Genomic DNA, 21,431 nt, shown 5'->3' on the forward strand with positions numbered 1-21,431 from the left:
CCCAGGGCGGTCACGTGAGCCTGCGTGTCCAGCGGCCTCTGTGAAGGTGGATGCGGGCGCCGGGTGGAGGGCGGGCGGCCCCTGGTGTACGCGGGAGGAGGCTGGCCGTGCGGCATTGCCCGGTTGCCATAGAAACGAGCAGAAGGAGGTGGGTGGCGGGAGAAGGAGGCGGGTCGGAGGGGGAGGCGGCGGCGGGGGCGGGGAGCTGGCTTCTCGGGTTCTGGCGCTGCTTTCCGGAGCGCGGCGGGGCCCCGGGGAGACAGCCCCCAGCCCGGGCCGGCCCCTCGCCGCCGCCGCGGAGGACAGCCGGCGCCTCCAGCCCTGCCGGCCCGGGGGGCAGCGCGCCCCTACCTGCCCCGGCTCGGTACCAAGACGGGCCCAGGTAGGCATCCGTGGGGACAGCTGGAAGCGGCTGCGTGACGCGTGGGGCCCCTGACAGCAAGCAGGGGGCCGGCGGGCCCGGGCCAGGGCCTGTGGATGGGGAGCAGCCAGCATCCCGGAGGCGCTCCTCGGAACCGGGGTCCTCCCCATCGGGAGCACGTCTCCCTGTTGCCTTTCCTGTTCTGCGCTCCCACCCCTCTCTCCACCAGGGCCACAGGTCCCCGCTGTACAGATGCCCCCTCTCTGGGGAGGGGGGCTGAGGGGGGCTTCCAGGAGCTCACAGTGCCAGTCCTCCCCAGGCTAAGGCTGGGGGGGGCAGGGAGAAGTGAGGTTGTCCCCCACCCCCACTGGGACACTGCTAGGCCTTGGCCATTTGGAACCAGCAGATCCAGCCCCCCCCCCCCCCAGCAGCCTCCCTGCTGGCCCCTGTGGTCTCTGGCATTGGGCTCCGGTCAGGGAGGAGGCATCTTTCCCCTTTTTTCCCAAGCTCAGGTACTCCTCCTCCTGGCTCTCCCTACAGAACTAGATCCCAGATCTCCCAAAGGCCCCCTGTTCTACCCCCAGAAAACTCAGGGTCTCTGTGCTGGGGTACAGGAGAGCAGGTCCCGAGTGGAGGTGTCTGTGGCCCTCCCTCCCCCAACTTCTGTCCCTCTGCTGCATCCCTCCTGGGGACAGTCTCCACTGCTGCAGGGGGAGGGGGGAGCTCTGGCACTGCGGAGGAGCCTCAGCTGCTCACACAGGGGTGGGGCTGGGGCCTGGGGAGGCACTGGGCAGCACTGCCCGGGCTCTAGGCAGAGGGGCAGGACAGGCCTGCCTGGTGCAGTGGGTGGGGTGCATCTGGCCCAGCTTTTCCCTGGACAGAGCTGAAGGGCCTTGGCCTGTATGAGGAGGTGGTGCTAGCCTGAGGGGGGCAGAGGGTTGGTTGTGTGCAACCTTGAGCGTGCTCAGGGTAGGGGAGGCAAAGGCTCTGCCCCTTCTCGGGCCTGCCTTCTCTCCCCAGCACCCCCTGAGAACTTGGCTGAGCCCTGCACCACATTGTGGAGCTTCTTCCCCTGGGCTCTTGGGGTCAGAGGACCTTGTGCAGGGGCTGAGGGGGAGTCCCTGGGCCTTTGATGGGGGAGGAATACCCACCGAGAAGCCGATGTGGTTCCATTCATTTCTGCAAATGTTAGTTGCACCTGCTGAGTATTAGGCATCTCCCGCTTTGGGGTTAAGGGCCTGGGAAGTAAAAGGGAGTCTCAGGTGGCAGGAGGGGGGCGGGATTTGCCTAGAAGCTGGCAGCCATGTAACCCAGGTACACATCATCGTCTGCTCCCTGTTTCTCTGAACCCCATCCCCCTCCTCACCAGGGCCTGGGGTGGCACTGGCATCCGCCCTGCCTCACCTGCTGCAGCCGGGCTGGCTTCCATTCCAGCCAGAACAGGGGCCTTGTAAGCCTGGAGAACAGGCTCTTTTGGCAAGAGCTAGAATGAGCTCTCCCTTCCCCAGACCCTCCAGGCCTGGCCCTGACCTCCTCCACTCCCAGCCTGCCTTCTTTAGGCCACATCTCCACTCTCTAATTTTTTCCTGTCCTACAGGTCCCTAGGGTCTGTCTTTGCTTGCCCCGCCTCTCCCCTGCACTCTGTTGCCCCCAGATTCTAGGGCAGTGAGCCCACCAGAATGGCACATTTTCAGGCCCCACCCCATCACATCCCAGTGGGCCCACTGCCCAGGTCACTTGCATGGAAGTGAGGTTAGAGCCCCAGCCTACCCCCAGCAGCCTTCCCCTAGTCAGGGAGCTGAAGGGCGGCCCAGGAACACTCAGAGGCCTGGTGCTCAGCCAGAAGCTGGGTCCTGGGCCTGGAACAACAGTTTGGCCCCAGGCTGGCCCCTCCTTACGTAGCCCCCAATGCAGGAGCTCTGGGGAGAGTAAGGAGACATGTCCACTTGGCTCTTCATGGGCAACTCAGGGATTCAAAACTGAGCTTCCATCTCCTCCAAATTGTTCGTCCCTCCATGCTCTCCACCTGCTAGCTTCTCAGCCCAAACCCCGGAGCCATCCGTGACTCCTTCTCACAGCCAGACCATCAGCAAATCCTGTTGGCTCGAATGTCATGGTATTTCCAGATGCCAACCACCTCTCACTGCCTCCAGCGTTACCGCCTGGGCCAAGGCCCCAACTTCCCTCGCCTGAGGGACAGCAGGTTAGCGGGTTCCCTGTTTTCCTGTTCCCTGCAGTCGGCTTTTCTCTTGCAGGCAGGGACCCTTTAAACCAAGGCCTGTCACACCCTCCCTCTTCTCAAACCCCGCAGAGGGGAATCAGGCTCTCACTGGGGCCTACAAGGCCTCATGTGACAGCATCCTCTCACTGCCTCCCTGCCCAGCCTCCCCGGCCTCCCCGGCCTCCCCCCTCACCCCCTTACTCACTCTGCTCCAGCCTTAGGTACATGTCACCCTCAGCCCCACCCTCAGCTGTGGCAACCAGGGGGCTTTGCACTGGCCCTTCCCTCTACCTGGATGCTTTTCCCCCACATAGCTGCATGGCTCCCTCCCTCCCTTCCTTCAGGTCTTTGCTGAAATGCCTTCTCGTGTGTAAAATAGCCTCACTCCCAACCCCACTGTCCCCCCCCCTTCTCTGCCTTTTTCTTCTCCACAGCCCTTGTCCCCTTCTAACAACTCGTCTGGTTCCTTGCCTGTCTCGCCCCTCAGAATGTCAGAGCCCCAGAGGCAGGGAGTTTGCTGTCTTGCTCACCGCTGTGGCCCAGAGCTGCACGGGAAGGACGGAAGGTGCAGTTTGAAGGCAGGAGTCTCTGCCTCAGTGGCTGTAATGGGGGCCTGGACTAGGGCATCACAGGGGAGGCATCCCCTGCCCCTCTGGCTGGGCAGTTGCCCCAGGGCATTGAGTTGGGCAGGAAGTCCTGCATGGCCTGGGTCCGTGCTTCTTGCTCCAGCCTCCGCCAGGACAGGGGAGGGCAGTGAGCCGCATGCGTCCCTCCCCAGTGCTGCTGAGGGCAGAGGGTGCCTCCCTGGTCGGAATCCAGCCCAGGGATCTGTGCTTCGGGGAAGCTGCTGTGCACCCACCCCGCTGTGCCCTCCAGGAGGCCACAGACACACAGGGCTCGGGACAGGACAGACCCCGCAGAAAGCCACGTACGAGATGACTGATCTTGGGAGAGAGATGCACCTGGGCTGGAGAGGACAGGCCTGCCTTCCCACGGCTCCCACTCCCACCTCCCCCTCTGTGGTGTCTGGGTTTGGGTGCCCCCAGCAGCCGATCAAGGACAGGGATCTGACTGGGGCAGTTCATCTGGGAGACGGCCTCTGGAAACATTGAGATTGTGGAGGTGAGATGGAGGGTGCTTTGTTGGGCCAGTTCCCACTGTGGGCAGCTAGGGCTCAGTCCTGCTGGGCACCTCTGGGAGCCAGGAGGGTGGGAAACTGCGGGTGTAGACACCAACTCTGCCATCATTGCTTGAGGCCGAACCTGCTTTCCCTGCTTGATTGTCCCCTTAACTGCTGTCACCACCTAATGAGGTGAGACTTTTTCACTTCTTGGCTTTCTGTTGCACTGGAGTGTACACTCATGGGGGGAGGGCCCGTCTCTTTCCCAAGGAGCCATCTCAGAGGCTCTCTGGAGAGATGTTGCCTCCTCCACTTGGCCTGAGAATGGGAGTGCGGAGCTGCCTTTGGTGATTTTTCGGAGAAGAGAGAGAGAGACGGTCTGGGGCCTAGTGGGGCTGGAGGAGGAAGGAGGAGGGTAGGGATGGCGAGGGACCGAGGGTCAGAGGCCAGGGAATGGTCAGGGAGCAGGGGCGAGGCCAGCCAGGGGCTAAGGTGGTGTGCCTTTAAACCCTTCCCGGCTGGGATGAGACCACCTGGTCCCCTCTGCCAGGGCCTCTCTGGGTGAGACCTGGCTCTGCCTCCCTCTGTGCCCCCATTTGTGTTTCTACCCCACTCGAGATACATCATTTCTGAAGGCAGGGCCCCTTAGGCACTGTCCGGGGACCTCGCCTCAAAGCAGATGGAGGTTGGGGGCCTGATGTTTAGACCCAAACAGAAGGCAAGAGGAAGCCAGGCCTGGGATCTTTTTCATAGGAGACCTGGAGACCTGGGGGTCTCAGGTGAGGCCCAATAGTCATGGAAGGGTGTCTTGGTCAGCTTGGGCTGCCAGAACAAAATACCATGGACTGTGCGGCTTAAACAATAGAAGTTTATTTCTCACTTCTCTGGAGGCTGGAAGTCCAGGGTCATGGTGGCAGCCTGTTGGGCTCCTGGCGAGGCTTCCCTTCCTGGCTTGCAGGTGGCCAGCCTCTGTGTCCAGATGTGGCCTTACCTCAGTGCATGCGCCTGGGGAGAGATTGCGTCTCCTCTTCTGATAAGGACACCGATCCCATTGGATTAGGACCTCACCCTTATTTGACCTTAATTGCCTTCTAAAAGTCCAAATACAGTCACATTGGGAGGGCATCACATATGGATTTGGGGGACACAGTTCAGTCCACAACAGAGGTCTGTGTTAGGCACAGAGGGGAGGTGGAGTGTGAGGTCATCCACAAAGATGCGCGTCTCCTGCTTTGAGAAGCTCTGCAGCTGTGAGAAGCCTGGGTGATGATACCTATAATGATGGTGATGGTGGTGGTTAAAACAGTGCTTCCTGAGCAACAGGTTCTCATTTCCTTCTCACACCAACCCCATGGGGCGGTATCATCACCTCTATTTGCAGGTGAAACAGACACACAGAGTTTAAACAACTTGCCAAAGTCATACAGCCAGTCAGTGGCAAAGCTGGGGTTTGAACCTGGTCATCTGCCCGGCCCAGGGCCGCTGCTCTCTACTCTACTCGGAGTGATAGTCTGGTGGGAGATCCTGGCTTGTTGGGGGAGCAGGTTGCCGCCTGGAACCAGCAAGACCTGGTTTATGGCAGGGTGTGACTAGGAGCTGCACCAGCGGGAAGGGGTGAGGGAGGTGAGGGCTGGGGTATTCAAGTACTGAGCTGGCTCTTGAAGGGAAGCAGTTCTTTTGGGGAGAGGTGAGTGCACCTCAGGCAGGAGGGGCGACAAAAGCAAGGGAGCAGAAGCTGGGTGAACATGGGGTCACGGGGGCGTGGAAGGTAGCACCTCGCATCTAACCTGGACCCTTCTTGCTGCATCTGAAGCCCCAGCAGAGGCTGGTAAGAGTCCTTGTGTAACCCCAAGTCAGGTGCGGTGAGCCCGTCCATCTCTGGGTGAGGTGAGGATCGGGGAGCTGCTGGGAATGTTTGTGGGGCCTGAGACCCAGCTCTGGCTTCCCATGGCCCTGCCCCGGTTTGAGCTGAGCTGGTGGTGCCTTAGGCCAGAAGACTGAGTGACATCCATGGAGTGCTGGCTCTGGACTGGACACTGGGAGGGAGGGCTAAGGGAAGGACTTACCCTGGGTCTGGATCTGACTCTATCTCCTCCCTGCTGAGTGACTTTGGACAAGTTATTTAACCTCTCTGAGTCTCAGAGAGAATGGGGAAATCTACACCTATCTTAATGGGTTGCTGTGAGGATTAGAAATAAAGTGTATGAAGAGGCTGGAGCATAGCAGGCCCTCAAAAATGGTGATCGTAGTTGCTCTAAAGCAGGGGTGGGGAGTGTCCAGCCTGCCGCCGTACACAGCCCGCGGAATCATTTGGTCGGGCCCTGCCAAGGCAGCCACAGGCGGGACTCGAAATTCTATAAATCTAGGAGCTTTTTTCATAGCTAATTTTTAAGTTGATAATTTTGTATGGCTGGCGAATGATGTTATAAATACCCAAATGGCCCTTGGCAGAAAGAAGGTTCCCCACCCTGCTCCAAAGGGAGTGTGAAGAGCGGGTAACATGACGGCCGAGGCTGTTGGTACCTATTCTGTCTGTGTGCCGCAGGATCCCTGAGGAGGGGACCACAGCCTGAGGGCAGAATCGTCCTGGAGAATCAGCAAGAAAGACACCCTGGAACCGGACCCCGACGGTTGACCAAGAGGTAGGGAAGGGGATGCCGAGAGAAGCAGGGGGCCTGGAAACAGGACGCGTGGGATCTGGGACGCCCCCCTCTTGTGGGATTCTGGCTCTTGGTTGTGTCACCATCATTACCAACATTTATTAAATGCCAACTATATGCAGGTGACTGTTGGGCTCTGGGGTGCAGAATTCAGTGCTCCTGCTATTAAATGAATGAATGTTCCAGAAGGTTTTTGGCACTTACTCATTCATTGAACAAAAATGATCGTGCACTTACTGTTTCAGGCACTGCTCTGGATGCTAGTAATATAGCAGAGAACCAGACAGGCTAAACCACTGACCTTAGAGTTGACATTCTAGTGGGAGAGGAAGACACTAAACATATGAGTGCTCTAGTGTTGACAGCCTGCGAGAGGGTGATAAAGTGAGGAAGAGAGAAGGGGTGAGGGTGCCGGGGGTGGAAACAGTGTTGCAAGTTTAAGTGGGGGGAGGTAATGATATTTTAGCAGACCAGGAAGTGGGGGGCAGCTCTGAATATTCTTAGCAGGTGCAAAGGCCCTGGGGTTAGAACAGCAAGGAAGTCAGTGGAACTGGAGGCTAGTGAGAGTGGTAGGAGGTGAGAGCAGAGAGGTGAGGGGTGGGACAGCAGGTTATGCAGGGCCTCCTGCCAAGGAATTGGGATTTTACTCAGAGGAAATGGGGGTTTCTGGAGAATTCTCAGTGGGGCAGTGGTGGGATCTGACAGGTTTTACCAGTTTCCCTCTGGCTGCTGTGTTTGGGGACTGGGGAGAGGGAGTGAGAGACAATGTCAGACGCCAAGAAAAGCAGTGAAGGGGCTGCTGCAGGGAGGCGAGGGGTCTGCTCTGGACCTGCTGGTGGGCTGGGTGTGCGAGTGGGAAGAGAAAGAAGAGCTGTGGTTGTTAGTGACTCATGACGGGGGAGTCCACACAGTCTGTCCATGCCAGGCCTGCCCTCTGTGGGCTCCTGCCCTCAATTCCTCTGTCCATTCTTGGTAGACACACCAAGGCCCTGCCCTCCGGGGTCCTTCAGAGGCAGCTGGTAGTAAGCCTGGGCCTGAGAGGAGCACTCTCCCCCTGGGACTCATTTCTCCCTGGAGGAAAGGCCCAGGCTGCCTGCAAACCTCACATTTCCAGTGTTCTGTGTTTTTCAAAAAGAGCTAACTACACTTTTATCATCTGATCTTCAAAACAGACTCAAGTATTGTTTTCCATCATATGAGTTAGAAAACTGAGACCCCCTAAGGGACTTGGCCAAGCTCTCACTGGCAGGTGGCAGAGCGAGAGCCAGAGCCCACACCCCTTGTTCTGCAGGCTGAGGGTGAGAAAGGCCTGAAATCTTCCCTTGCTCCACACAGAGTGCCCAGGCTGAAATGGGACTGCCACCCCACTGTCACAGCAGTGGTGACAAATCAATAGTGAGAGCTGTTGAGCACTTTCACAGTCACGCCTCGGCCCCTGGGCTCTCGTCTGCCATGTGGAGTGTGAATTGCACCTGCTTACAGGGTGTTGTGAGGATTCGATAGGTTAAGACCTGTGACCTGTCCTTGGCACCACATATGTGCTCCGTAAATGTTAGCTGTGGTTACTAATGATACAGGGCTTGCAGGGCCACAAAGTCAGATGGGCATCGTGTCCATTTGATGGGCTGAGGAAAGCTAAGAGTGCACCGGGCTTGCCCACGGGGAGTGGCGGGTGCTGGCCACTCCGGCTTCCTGACTGAGATATGGCTTTTCAGTGATGGCAGCTGCCATTGCCCCTCAGGAAGGACATGGCATCTGGTAAGAGTTAAGCCTCCCACCTGCCCCATGGGGCTGTGAGGCAGGGGGAAGGTGGGATGGTGTGTCTGGCCACATGGTGCTGTGGACTCCCATGCCCCCTCCCAGACCCCCTCCCCGGTCCTGCTGCCAGTCTTCCCGAGCCTCCTCTGCAGGGCCAGCCCAGGGTGGAGACTTGTCTAATCCTTAAGTTGGGCTAGGTCATCCTCATTTCTTTGCAGGACCCAGCAAGGCCACATGAATTGCTCAACACACAGCCGTTTGGTGGCAGAGCAGGGACTCCAAGGCTAGAACTATTTCTACTACACATGCTACCTCAGCTGGGAGCCAGGGAGACCCATCACCTTCCTACACCGAGGAAGGGGCCCCTCCCTGGGTCAGGCTAAGGTGGAGAGGTCTCTGACATCATGCATTCCTTCTGCCTGCATTGTCCCCACCTCCATGCACCTTTAGTCCTGGCTCCCAGCTCCCTCTGCTCTCCTCCAGCACAGGCTGGAGTGTTTAAAAAAATATGCAATTTATGCACACAAGGCAGAATTTAAAAGGCGTAAAAGAGCCCCAGTGGAAAATCTCCCACCCCATCCCCCAGCCACCCAGTTTTACCAGTTTTCCAAAAATATTCCAGCTTATGTATTTCCACCCCCTCCAACCTGGAGCATCTGCAGCCATGCTGTTCTGCACCTTGTTCGTTTGGCTTGAGTGACATGGCTTGGGGAGGTGCCTCCTGGACAGAGCATCCCACTGCAGGCCTGCGTTGCCACTCATTCAGCCAGCCCTGAACATGCATCTGGGTTGTGTGGGCCTTTGGCTTTTCTGAGCAGTGCTGCAGTAAATCAGATCAGGCGGCAGCGGTTTGCCCAACTGGCTGGAAGGGGGATTCCTGGGACCACAGGGTGCTGCTGGGTGAGGGATGTGCACCTCTGTGACTGTGAGAGAGGACACCAAGCTTGTGTCAAGTCACTACCCACTACTGACCTTCACTCCGTGAGGGAGTGCCCCAACAGCCACACACTGTGGGATCCCCAAGTTCTATGTGACTTCAAGGGTTCTGGAGGGCTCTGGCCCCAGGGATACCTGCCTAACCTGGCGGACACCCTTCATCAAATATCCCTGCCTTTTACTTCTCATACCAAATTCAAATTTTTCTTTATGAAGCAAGTACTGCTTTATAAGTGAAAAGTGCCAAATTAAAAAAAAAAATTCAGACTCATTTCTTTGTCCCTTGATGAATTCCAGCTGCCCTCTCTCCCACCCACCCCCACTGTGCATGAATTTGTGGGAAAGTGAATTCTTGCTAAAGGGAAAAGAACAAAATGTATCTAGTGCCTGATAGATGCAAGGAGGCAACACTGGTTATGACTGGGAAAAGAGCACTAGCCCCTGGACAGATGGGGAGACTGAGGCCAGAGGGGGTAAGGGCATCCTTGACCCAGGGTCCTCATGTGTTGGTGCACCAGCCCTTGGACCCCCAGGTTGCGCTGAATCTTGCAGAGGCCAGCACTCTCCCAGGTGTTTTCATTGTCAGGGTTCACAGTCCCTGAGGTTACAGTGCAGAGTCAGGGAGGTGACCCTGGCCTGAGGCTGTCAGCTGGTAGTGGGATCCGGCCTGGCTTGGCCTTGCTGCCCCTTCGAAGACCAGGCCCCCGGCCCTCTGGGTCCAGTCTCCTGACAACTGAGCCAGCCATTCGATCGAGCCATTCTTGCCTGGGGTGGCAGCGAGGCATGGGTGGGGGATGGGAACAGAGCAGCGCCTGCCCCAGCCCTGGGGCAGCCCATGGCCTAGATTGGACAGCCATGATGCCAGCCGACAGTTCCAGGCCACACGCAGCTGCCTGACGCTCACGCAGATGGCAGCGGTCTGACCTGTGGACCAGGAAGCTGCATGTCTGGGACTCAGGGACATGCATGCAGCTAATTGAAGCCTTTGAGGCTAGGCACAGGGCAGCCAGAAGGGCCCAGCAGCTCAGGAAACTGAGGACGAGCTCAGCCTGGACGGGAGGTAGGAGGGGACCTACAGCCAATTTCCCAGGGGTCTCTAGGTGGGGGTTTGGGGGGGACTTTGGGGCTGAGACCAGGGGCTCTGTGTGGGGCGGGGGTGGGGAACTTAGGTGGGTGTTTTGGGCCTGGTGCAAGGATCTGGCTGGGTCAGGGTGGGCAGTGCTGAGAGGGGCAGATTGAGAAGCCAGCTGGGGTTTGAGCTCTAGTGGGCCCTACATGGTGTCAGGCCCTGGTGAGGGGTGGTGCAGAACATGCACAAGATAAGCCTGATTGCTGACTTTGAAGACCTGTGTGTCTATGAAGCAAACGAGATTTTTATTTATTTTAATATGTTTTTATTGATTACAGAGAGAGGAAGGGAGAGGGAGAGAGAGATAGAAACATCAGTGATGAGAGTCATTGCTTGGCTGCCTCCTGCATGCCCCGTACTGGGGATCAATCCCGAAACCCAGGCAGGTGCCCTGACTGGGAATCAAACTGTGACCTCCTGGTTCATGGGTCCATGCTCAACTGCTGAGCCACACCGGCCAGGCTCAAACGGCAGATTTATATAAAGCAAATGTGCAATTATTGACACTAACTTTTAGCTCCGAGACCAGGAACACAAAACAGCGGCAGGCACCATGGTTTTGGTGGCTGGGGCAGGCTTCTAGGAAGAGTGCCCACACTGGAGCTGGATGGATTTGGAGGAGAGGGGAAGGAAAGGAGATGGAGAAGGGCTCATGGAGGAGAGATGGGAGATGGGCACGAGGGGTGCTGCAGGGAGACTCTTGGGGTTACCCTTGAGATGGTGAGCCAGTCCCGGGGCAGGAAGGTCCCCATTCCGATGCAAGGCTTGTTATGCCTGTGGGGCCCTCATCCCCACAAGTTGGGGCCCAGGCCTGGAGGGGGAATGTCAGCTATGTCCTTCATCACCAGGGCTCTCTCTCCTGCTCTCCAGCGCATGAGCAGCCCAGCCTGCTGACCACCTCTCCGCGCCTGTCCATCCTCCCGCGGCCACACCATGTCCGGCTCCTATGATGAGGCCTCCCTAGCTCCAGAGGAGACAACTGACAGCTTCTGGGAGGTGAGGCCCTGATAGTCCCCAGGTCCTAGGGACCAGACAGCTTGGCTATGTGGAGGCCCAGGCTCCAACCCACCTCATGACCTCAGGCTCACCAGCCCCTCAGGCCCCTCCAAAGCCTTCCATGTCCAACAGGCTACTACCACCCACGGAGCCCAGAGCCTCTGCCCTGCAGCTGCCCCTGGAGACATCCCATAGTATTTCACGCTGTAGAACAGGCCCCTCCCGACCCTCTGCTCTGGGGACCCTGGCCCAGAATCCTGGCACTTTACTCGGGCAGGAGCAGCACTTTACAGCTTACAGAGCCTTTCGCAGCAGCTCCCTGCCCCCACCCTGGAAGTGAGCACTGGTCCCAGGGAAATGGAGTGAGTTCGGTGAGCTGCACAGCAACATAGAGGTGGAGACAGGCCAGTATTTCAGAGCCTCCCAAAATATTTGAAACCCAGAAAAAAATTTTCTATTGGCTTATGAAACCCAAAGTGAAAACTGCCAAACCTAAATTAATAAGTGTTTAATGAGATGTCTACAAAACATAATATTATGTCAAGAAGTTGGAGCTCAATTCGATGCTTATGACTCTATATAAATATAATAGATTTAGCTCACGAGAACAAAATGAATAATTCATTTGGCCCAAGTCCAAATTATAAAAAAACCTGCATTTTGTGGCAGCAACGAAATTATGTTTAAAGTGTGATGAAGCAGTGTATAGACGGGTATGACGCGGGGTGCCAAGTCCTTGGAAAATCAGAGGGCTTGGAGGCGCACCAGGATGGTGGTGGCGGCGGCAGGCGCCCCCTGCGGGGCAGGGCAGCCGGAGCAGGCGGGGCGGGAGTCATGCGCGCTGCTTGGCCGCCAGGTGGGGAACTACAAGCGGACAGTGAAGCGCATCGATGACGGGCACCGCCTGTGCAACGACCTGATGAACTGCGTGCAGGAGCGTGCCAAGATCGAGAAGGCCTACGCGCAGCAGCTCACCGACTGGGCCAAGCGCTGGCGCCAGCTCATCGAGAAAGGTGCCCCCCGCCCGCGCCCGCCCCTGCGCACACCCCAGGCCCTAACCCCACTGAGTCCTGGGAGCACCCAGCCATCTGGGTACCCCTGCAGCCTCCAGTACAGGGCCTTTGCAGAAACTGTCCCCACACCTGCACTCCTCCCCTCCCAGACCAAGCCAGGCCTCCCTGTACTTCAGCTCCACTTTGTACAATTTTAGATTGGATTTAAAAAACAAACAAGACCCCAGACTTCTTATTCTGAAATAATTTTAACTCCGAGAAATGTTGCAGGAATAGTACAGAGCTGCACCCAGACTCACCAGCTAACATTTTACCCATTTGTTTTATCCCTATTTATATGCATATTTTTTGAAACATTTAAGATGGAGACATGTCCCTTCACCCTAAATTCTTCATGTATCTCCTAAGAATAGGGACATTTACTTATGTAACCAGAGTTCAACTATCATCTTTAGGACATTTAATATGGCCCATATGCAAACTTTATTATAGCAATTGTTTGCTGGTCTGGGATCCAGTCCAGAATCAAATATTGCATTTAGTTGTCATGTCTCCAGATTACTTTAATCTAGAAGTTTCAAGTTGAAGTTTACATATATTAGTTAATGTTTTCTCTTCCACTAGACTCTAAATCCCACAAGGGCAAGGGCTGGGCCTCTACTGCCCAGCACAGTGCCTGGCACAGAGTTGGTGCCAGTACTCAGTGAAACAGGCTGTGGGGTGTGTAGTCCCAGTGGCCTCCTGGTATCTGTTACCAGTTGGTTCTTCAGTTCGCATTCAGCCTACATTCCTGCAGCACCTACTGTGTGCCTGGTGCCGTGCTGGGCTTGTGAGAGCTCAGAGCTGAGGGGAGGTAGGGAGCAGGCACAGAGGCAGATGCGGAGAAGAGTCAGTGAGGGCTGCGGGCTGAGGCATATGACAGAGCGGGGGCTGTGCTTGGCCCTGCGGGATGAAGAGAGCTGTAGGGAGAGTAGAGGCCCTGCTGCTCTGGGATGCATGGGGAAGCCGCAGAGAAAAGAGGTATAGGGGGGGCCTCTAGGCAGGGGGTCAGGAAGGCCTTGTGACCCCACGGCCATTTCCTCAGGCCCACAGTATGGCAGCCTGGAGCGGGCCTGGGGCGCCATCATGACTGAGGCGGACAAGGTGAGCGAACTGCACCAGGAGGTGAAGAACAGCCTACTGAACGAGGACCTGGAGAAGGTCAAGAACTGGCAGAAGGACGCCTATCACAAGCAGATCATGGGCGGCTTCAAGGAGACCAAGGAGGCTGAAGATGGCTTCCGCAAGGCCCAGAAGCCCTGGGCCAAGAAGATGAAGGAGGTGCCCGGTGGGCGGCGGCTGCAATGGGGGAGGGCGGGCAGCTGAGCTCAGAGGGCGCTCCGATCAGAGGGAGGGTGTCTGCAGATGGAGTGGCGGTGCACTGCTCGCTGGGGCTGTGCCACGGGGGAGCAGGACTGCCTTCCAGGAAGAAGTATCCACAGGCCGGGCAGGTACTGCAGTGCTCTCCAGCTGGCAGTGCCGAGCAGGGAGACCTCCACAAATGGGTGGGCGTTGCTCCCAAATACCTGGAGCCAGGGCCTGCATCCCTTCTGCCTCTTAAGACTGTGTGCTCACAGCTCCTGGCAGAGTGGGCAGGTGGGAGGGCTTGACAGGTGACCACATTTGCTCCTGCTCACAAGTAGGAGGCCTGCCCCCTGTTCCCACTCCCCACAGCTCGAGGCAGCCAAGAAGGCCTACCATCTGGCCTGCAAAGAGGAGAAGCTGGCTGTGACGCGGGAGATGAATAGCAAGACCGAGCAGTCAGTCACACCCGAGCAGCAGAAGAAGCTTCAGGACAAAGTGGACAAGTGCAAGCAGGATGTGCAGAAGGTGCCAGCCAGGCTGGGCTCAGGGCCTCTTGGAGTGGGCGGTGGCTGGCAGCTGCACGCCTGGGTCTCACCCTCCCTTCCTCCTGGTGCCTACAGACACAGGAGAAGTATGAGAAGGTGCTGGATGAAGTGGGCAAGACCACGCCCCAGTACATGGAGGGCATGGAGCAGGTGTTTGAGCAGTGCCAGCAGTTTGAGGAAAAGCGGCTGGTCTTCCTCAAGGAGGTGCTGCTGGACATCAAACGTCACCTGAACCTAGCTGAGAATAGCAGGTAGTGGGGTGTGGCAGCATGGTGGGCTCAAGCACAGGCAGCAGAGGGTAGAGCTGGTGGCCACGCATCCCCCCATGTTAGCGACAGGAAGGGGAGGGCTGAGCTGCAGGGGCCAAGAGAGAAGCAGCTCCAGACACAGTGGCTGCTGCTGCAAGCCGATGCACACTAAGTACTCCAGAAATGTGCTTGGATGGATGGGTGTGACTAAGGCGGCGACCGTGCGGGGTGTCCACTGGGCGTGCCCGCACGGAGATTGCTCCTTGGAAAGCCTGCCTGATTTCTAGCTGGGGGCCACTCCAGCACCCTGGTCCCCTGAATGGGCTCCTGCCCTCACCGAGGAGAAGGGGCCGTGCGCATCTTGCCCTCCACCTCCCCGTCTCCCCTGTGCACAGCTATGTCCAAGTGTACCGGGAGCTGGAGCAGGCCATCCGGGGGGCCGATGCCCAGGACGACCTCAAATGGTTCCGCAGCACCAGCGGCCCTGGCATGCCCATGAATTGGCCCCAGTTTGAGGTAAGGATGTGTGGGGATGGGGAAGAGGAGTTTGAAAAGGCTGGAAGGGGACTCAGGGAACATTCCCGAGCCTGACTGCTCCCCTGGTGCCCACCAGGAGTGGAACCCAGACCTCCCTCACACTGCCACCAAGAAGGAGAAACAGCCTAAGAAGGCAGAGGGGGCACCGCTGACCAATGCCACTGGGGTGGTGGAGTCCACATCCCAGGCTGGGGACCGTGGCAGGTGAGTGCCTCCTGTGGAGCTTCCTAGAGGCCAGGAGTCTCGAGGTTTACCTTAAGAGACAAGAATGGTCTGAAACAGCAACCTCGTACTCCTTTCAAAGATAGTGATAGCTAATCCTTTGAGAGCACCTACTGTGCCAGGCACTGTTCCAAACATTTTCATATATTAACTCACTGATGCCTTCAACAATCTGAGAAGTGTGTAAATATTCCCCAGTGTGTAAATATGCTCCATTTTTTAGATGGAGAAGCTGATACCCAGAGGGGTTAAGTGATTGCAGAAGGTCATGCAGCTGGGTAGTAAGCCTCAGAGCCAGGATGTGATGCCCGAATCTGGCTCCAGAAAGATCACCCTTCACCACTAGATTGTACTCAGATGAGGAGTCAAGTGCTCTCTGGGGTCCCCGTCAGCAGCCCCTCTCTAAGGCTGAGCAATAATGCAAATAGTCTTGTGTCACATCTGTTTAAAGAGCTGTCAGGGTCACTGGCTCGGGACCTCTTCCAAGGCCCCGCCTGCTCCAGCCTCGGCCAGGCCCGCGCTGCGGCGGGGCCGCGGGGCAGCCGGGGGACGGGGCAGAGGCGGTTCATGCGGGGCCCTCTCTGCTGCTCAGCGTTAGCAGCTACGACAGGGGCCAGCCTTATACCACCGAGTGGTCAGACGACGACAGCGGGAACACATTTGGGGGCAACGAGGCCAACGGGGGCGCCAACCCTTTCGAGGACGAAGCCAAGGGAGTGCGTGTGCGGGCGCTGTACGACTACGACGGCCAGGAGCAGGACGAGCTCAGCTTCAAGGCCGGTACGAGGGGCGGGGCTGGGGGCGGGGCCTGATGGGGGCGGGGCGGGCTGGAGGGCCGGGCGTGCTGATTTGCAGGGAGCGCAGCTGTGGGCGGGGCCTGGTTCGGGGCGTGGCCAAGACGGAGTGTGACCTGAGCTCCCGGGACCAGACTCGAACTAGAGGGCGAGGGCGGGGCCTGAGTGGCCGCTGGGTGCCCGCGGCGGGGTCCGGACCCGAGAACACAGTTGGGGACACAGTGGGCCAGGCACGGGCTGGGGGCTGGCCCGAGGGCCGGGGGTGGCGGAACAGGATTCCTGACCTGGGAAATGAAGCTGGAAGCGGGCCTACAGCCAGATTAGGGGGTGTCCGGGTGTGTCTGGGGCTGGTCCCCAGGGGCAGGCGTTGGGGCAATAATGGGGGAGGTTTAGGGGTCGGCCCAGCGTCTTGGGGTCGGAGGGCTCACCTCGCAGTGTGGGGGCGGAGGGCCAGCGCTCCGGGAGCCCCGTCAAGGAGCCTCTCTGTCCCCCAGGAGACGAGCTCACGAAGCTGGGCGAGGAGGACGAGCAGGGCTGGTGCCGCGGGCGGCTGGACAGCGGGCAGTTTGGCCTCTATCCCGCCAACTACGTGGAGGCCATCTAGCTGCCCCGCTCCCCTCCCACCGCCCCTCGCCCCTTGCCCACCACCTCCCCTCCCTTCCCGTTCTTGTCACCACCCCTCGCCATAGAGTTCCAGACATATTTTACGATCAAGCTTTTATTTTTTTAAAAGTCAAAATAGAACAAAACAAAAAATACAAAGAGATGGAGCATTTGCAGGGCCGCCTGGAGGCCAGGGTGTTGGGACTTGGGGTGATGGCCCCTGGGTAGGGGAGGGGCTTAGGGCTTAGCCCGACAGAGACATCAATATCCAGTCTTTAGATCCCACCAAAGAGTCTCCTGAGCCCTGAGAGATGTCTCCTGGACCTTCCTATCCTGCTCCATTGCCCCCATCCCAACCTCTCTTCCCCACCCCAGGCTGCCAGCCCCTGCCCTGCCCCCTGCCCTGGGCCTGGTTTTCTGACCACCTCCCCCTGCCTCTCCCTGCTCCCCTCCCACCACCATCCTACTCTCAGAGGCCTCCCCTCAACCCCAGACAAGGGGCTCCGAGTGTTTAGTCTTGCACTGTGCCCTGGGGAGTGCCCTGTTTCCCTGGCCTCACCCCTCAGGACTGGTGACACTGCAAGAGGAATGGCCACCCTCTTCTCCCATAGAGGTTTCCAGGTGTCCCTAGACACCCCCAGGCATGACAAGGGTTGAGCTGTAGCTGGTGACTGTCACTGTGGTGTTGGAGGGTCAGTGAAGGGGGACAGGCCCTCAGTCCTTTCAACGCCAGGCTCAGCTGAGGGACCAGGACCCCACTAAGGCCCCTCTTCCCAGCTGTGTGCACCCCAGGCCCAGGCTCTCCCTCAGAGCCACACCCTTCAGTATTTGCAGTGACACCCCCCCCTCAACCCCCCACCCCAAGTCCTCAGGCAGGGGCAGGGGCAGGGGCCCCAAAGCCCAGGGCAAAGCCAGCAACAGTAGCAGCCTCCTCCCATTTCCTGGGGAGGAGGGCATCTTGCCCACCACCCACCCTCCCTCCCTCAATACCATCTGAAACCAGAGGATCACTGGACTCAAACAGCCTTCAAGAGACCAAGCCTTGGGGCCTCTCATTCCTCTCTCTCCTTCTCTGGCTGCCTGGGGAGACACCACGGGGCCCATGGGAGCTTCCAGCCTTGGACCACCAGGGAAAGTCTGCAGCCAATAGAAGAGGCATGGGGTTGGCAGGAGGGAGGAGCCCTGGCCCTCAGGAGCAGGGCAGTCACCATGTCTTTCTTCCCTGTCCTCTCCCCTACAACCACAGCCCTAGCTCTGGAGCAACGTTCCCCCTGCTGGCAGCCCCCCTCCCCATCTCTCCAAGCCTGGGTCTCAGTTGAAAGACTTTGGGGTGAGAGGAGACGAAGGGTCTGCCCAGAGCAGTAGTGTTTCCTCTGGCTGGTGAAAGAAAGTGGTGCTGGATTACGATTTCCTACCAGGGACCAGCCTCTCCCATGGCAGTGGGGGTGGGGTGCTTGGGAAGCAAACCAAGGCAGGACAAGACTCCAAGAGATGGGGGACTGGCTAGAAGAGGAGTCTCCCAGAGCCTCTGTGGTGAGGCCCTGGGACTTCCTGCAGTTCCAGGAGAACCTTGTTCACTGCGATGCCACTTGTGGGCCTCAGGCCTGCAGACACTCTCCCCCTTTCATAGGACCTGGCCCTGGGCCTCTAGGTGAAGAGAGTGTGATCCCCCAGCTTCTCTGTCACCCCTCAGCCTCTTGCTCTTTGCTTCTTCTTCCCACAGCTCACTGTTAGGTCACAGTCCCCAGTCTCAAGGCCCTGACCCTGTCCATGTGAGCACAGAGCTGGGGCAGGCCTCCCTCACGGCCAGGGAAGTTGGGGGGATGAGGGCGATGACACCCTTAGGGACAGGCACACTACCCCCTAGCATCCCCTTTCTTGTCACTGCTCTCTGGGCCTCCACCACATCCTGAGATGTGCCCTAGACCCTTCAGAGCCTGGAGCAAGATTTCAGAAACAGCCCTCCCAACTCCAGAACAAAAGCCCCCTTCCCCTCTGCCTCTCCTCCAAACAGGAGTTGGGGTGGGGGCCTCTGCCCTTCACCACCTACCATTGGAAGTCAGGAAGCTGCCACATCTGCACCTTGGGGCCTGGGCTCCCCCTCTCTGTGCCAGCAGCTTCCCAACACCTGGGGAGGAGCGGTGGCCCTGGCTGTCCCCCTCAACACTCTAGCTGTCCACTCCAGGGCAGGGACTCAAAACCCCATTCCTTCTGAGCAATCCAGGGTCCTCAGGCCCCAGAGCAGAGGGTCTCACCTGGAAGACCCTCTGAGCTCCCGGGGTCCTGACCCACCTGTCAGTGCTGGTGTCAGGGCACTCAACACCCAGTGTGGGGGCTGTGCCCCTCACCGTGCCCACCAACTCCTGTAGCCCCCTGCCTACACCCTCGATGCTGCAGGGCCCGCCCCGGGGCCCAGCGAGTAATGTGTTTCATCCCGAGTTAACCACCGTCTGCAGCCTGGCTGTGCTGGAGCTGGGCTGCCCTGCCGCCGTCTGCCTCGGCTTCCTGACTTCATTAGTCCGACACTTGTGAAACTCCGAGAAGTGCTGTGGTCTCAGCAATGCACCTGTTTTGTACATGATTGTGTAATTTAAAGGTATATAAATACAAATATATATATATAAGTTGTGACTGTATGACTGTGGATAAAATCCAGAACTGTGTCAACCTGGCTGGGCGTTGTCATCTTGAGTCATGTGTCTTTTGAGGCCTCCGAGAGTTGCCTGTGATTGGGATGTCTGTGGGCAGGGAGTGCCCAGGATGACTGGGGGCTGTCCTGGCTGACCACCAATGGGCTGGGCAACTGAGGGCTGGCCCCTTTGCCTTCCAGGGCCCAGGGTCCTGTCTGTGCAGGGACAGTTCCACTGGATGCTCTGAGGCTCCCGAGTGGCCATTAGGGTCCGGGGTGCCTGGTGATGAGCACTGACCAGGAGAGCTGGGGCATTTGGGGTCCCCAAACTCACAGTTCAAGAGTGAATTTGACCCCTGAACAGGTCTCAGTTTTTTTTTAATCCTTACCCGAGGATATGTTTTCACTGATTTTTAGAGAAGAAGGGGGTGGGGAGAGAGAAACATCTGTCAGTTGCCTCCTGTACTCACCCGGAGCAGCCAGAGAGCGAGCCCACAACCAAGGTATGTGCCCTGCCTGGGAATCAAACCGTCAACTTTTGTTGTATAGCACAACACTCCCACCCACTGAACCACCCAGCCAGGGCAACAGATTTAAATTTTCAAAGCAAAATTCTAAAAGTGATTGCTAAGGCCAGTGGTTCCTGGTCGTCCATAGTCCCAGGCTCCCTGTGGTGTGACATCAGGCCATGCCACACTTCCCTGTGCCCTTTCTGACCCCTGATTGCATTTCTCTGTGCCCCCCGCCCCCAGTAGGGCTCCTCCAGGAGGATTTCTCAGGGGAGTGGGCACACTGGAGCTCTCAGCTCTCAGCTCTGTTCTGCCAGGCCCAGGCCTGGCCAGGCAGCAGCCCCTGCTCCAGCCTCCACACCAGCTGGGTCTCTTCTGAGCAGGGGAGGAATCCTAGGTCCAATTCCAGCTCTGCTCTCAGTTCGCTGTATCCCCACCGCCACCCCCACCCTGGCCTCCACTTTCCCAGTCTGGTTAGATGTCTTCCTGAGGCTCCTCTGGTCCCAGCAGCCTGTCAGGGCACTGGCACATACCCCATATTCAAGACAAATAGACTACAGTCCCCTCACCCCACTGCTTTCCCCAAGCCTCGGGGGTGCTCAGGGCAGGGAGAAAAGGTCAAGGTGAGGGTTGAATCTGTTCTCCAGGACGTAGCCTTTCTGTCCTGAATCCACCTCCAGGGACCAGAGTCTGGCTTTAGCCAAGGAGGGCTCTTCACATGAAGACAGCAGTTGCCTTGTCTCACGTGCACAGGCTGCTCCATGCAGTGATGGGGAGCCCTGGATGTGGGGTGCATGAGGAGGGTCAGGGGATACCTAGGCTAGATGGGGTTCTGATAGGCAGGTGTGTGGAGGAGGAAGGGGAGTCAGAAGTTTGCTGCCAGCCCACAAGGTGTCACTAGGTGGATGTGTGCCACAGAGGGAACGCAGAGGGGATGTGTGCCTCATGGCAGATCCTCAGAGCAGTGAGCTGCCCCACCCCACTCCCCACGGCTCCCCTTTCTGGAGCTCCAGCCCCCCATTCCTAGCCACTAACCCCTCTCCGCTTCTCCCTCCCGGCTCCTACCCAAGATCGGGCCAACTGGGGATGTGGAAGTAAGTGGCTCCAGGGACAGAGTTGGGGGCAGGAGCTGGACAAGATGAAGACAAAACCAGTTCAGCAGAGCCAAGTGGGGTTCTGGCCAGCGTCCCAGTCTGCTCCCTCCCATGGGGTGGGCAGACAGCAGGGGCCCAGGGAGCCACAGGCTTGGGGCAGGCCCCCTCCTCCTCCAGGTCCAGCCCCAGCTGACAGATGCCAAGGTGCTGTTTGCTCATTGCCAGGAGTAAACTTTCTTCTGAAGACAATAAAATTGCTGAAGGCAGAAGGCGGCAGCTAAGGGCAGCATTTAACCCTTAGTGGTCTGGGCAGGTCTGGGCAGCTCTGGGCAGCACTGGCCGGCTCCCCGTCTGGTTTCCTGGAAGCCTGTCCTCCAGAGCTTAGTGTTACAGAGGCGAAGGGTGCTGACCAGCCATGAAGCACAGAGAGCCCTGTCCTGGTGGGTCCAGTTCTTGGTTCTGCTGCTGATTGTCTGTGCATGAGCAAGTCAACTGCTCTGAGCCTCAGTTTCACCATCTGAAAAATGGGGGAGTTAACCCCTAATTTGGGAGGAAGTTTAATGACAAAAGCAGCAGTGGAAGCACATAGTTAGCCCTCAGGACTCCTGAGCTCTGTGAACCAATAGAGAAGCAGGAGGATGCTGAGCGAACTGCTTTGCCCAGGAGAGTGGGCAGTGGGTCCCATCCCCACAGCGCGCGCGCACACACACGC

General features: G+C 58.1%; 1 protein-coding gene across 2 annotated transcripts; it reads left to right on the forward strand.

Annotated features, from left to right (window-relative positions):
- Positions 1 to 293: 293 nt before the first annotated feature.
- On the forward strand, positions 294 to 19,158 carry PACSIN1 (protein kinase C and casein kinase substrate in neurons 1). 2 transcript variants are annotated; one of them, XM_016223759.2, is made up of 11 exons: positions 294 to 382; positions 6,248 to 6,344; positions 11,034 to 11,181; positions 12,038 to 12,194; positions 13,279 to 13,514; positions 13,908 to 14,063; positions 14,159 to 14,334; positions 14,727 to 14,847; positions 14,945 to 15,072; positions 15,683 to 15,870; positions 16,379 to 19,158. In XM_016223759.2, exons 3-11 carry the CDS (start codon positions 11,119 to 11,121, stop codon positions 16,486 to 16,488), a joined length of 1,335 nt encoding a protein of 444 aa, XP_016079245.1. In that variant the 5' UTR covers positions 294 to 382; positions 6,248 to 6,344; positions 11,034 to 11,118; the 3' UTR covers positions 16,489 to 19,158. The 2 variants fall into 2 exon arrangements, with proteins under 2 accessions (XP_016079245.1, XP_016079244.1); XM_016223758.2 differs by having other exon boundaries at positions 11,056 to 11,181.
- The last annotated feature ends 2,273 nt before the right edge of the window (positions 19,159 to 21,431 follow it).

This window comes from Miniopterus natalensis, chromosome 5 (assembly GCF_054644295.1).
Source record: "Miniopterus natalensis isolate mMinNat1 chromosome 5, mMinNat1.hap1, whole genome shotgun sequence".
Taxonomy (NCBI): Eukaryota; Metazoa; Chordata; class Mammalia; order Chiroptera; family Miniopteridae; genus Miniopterus; species Miniopterus natalensis.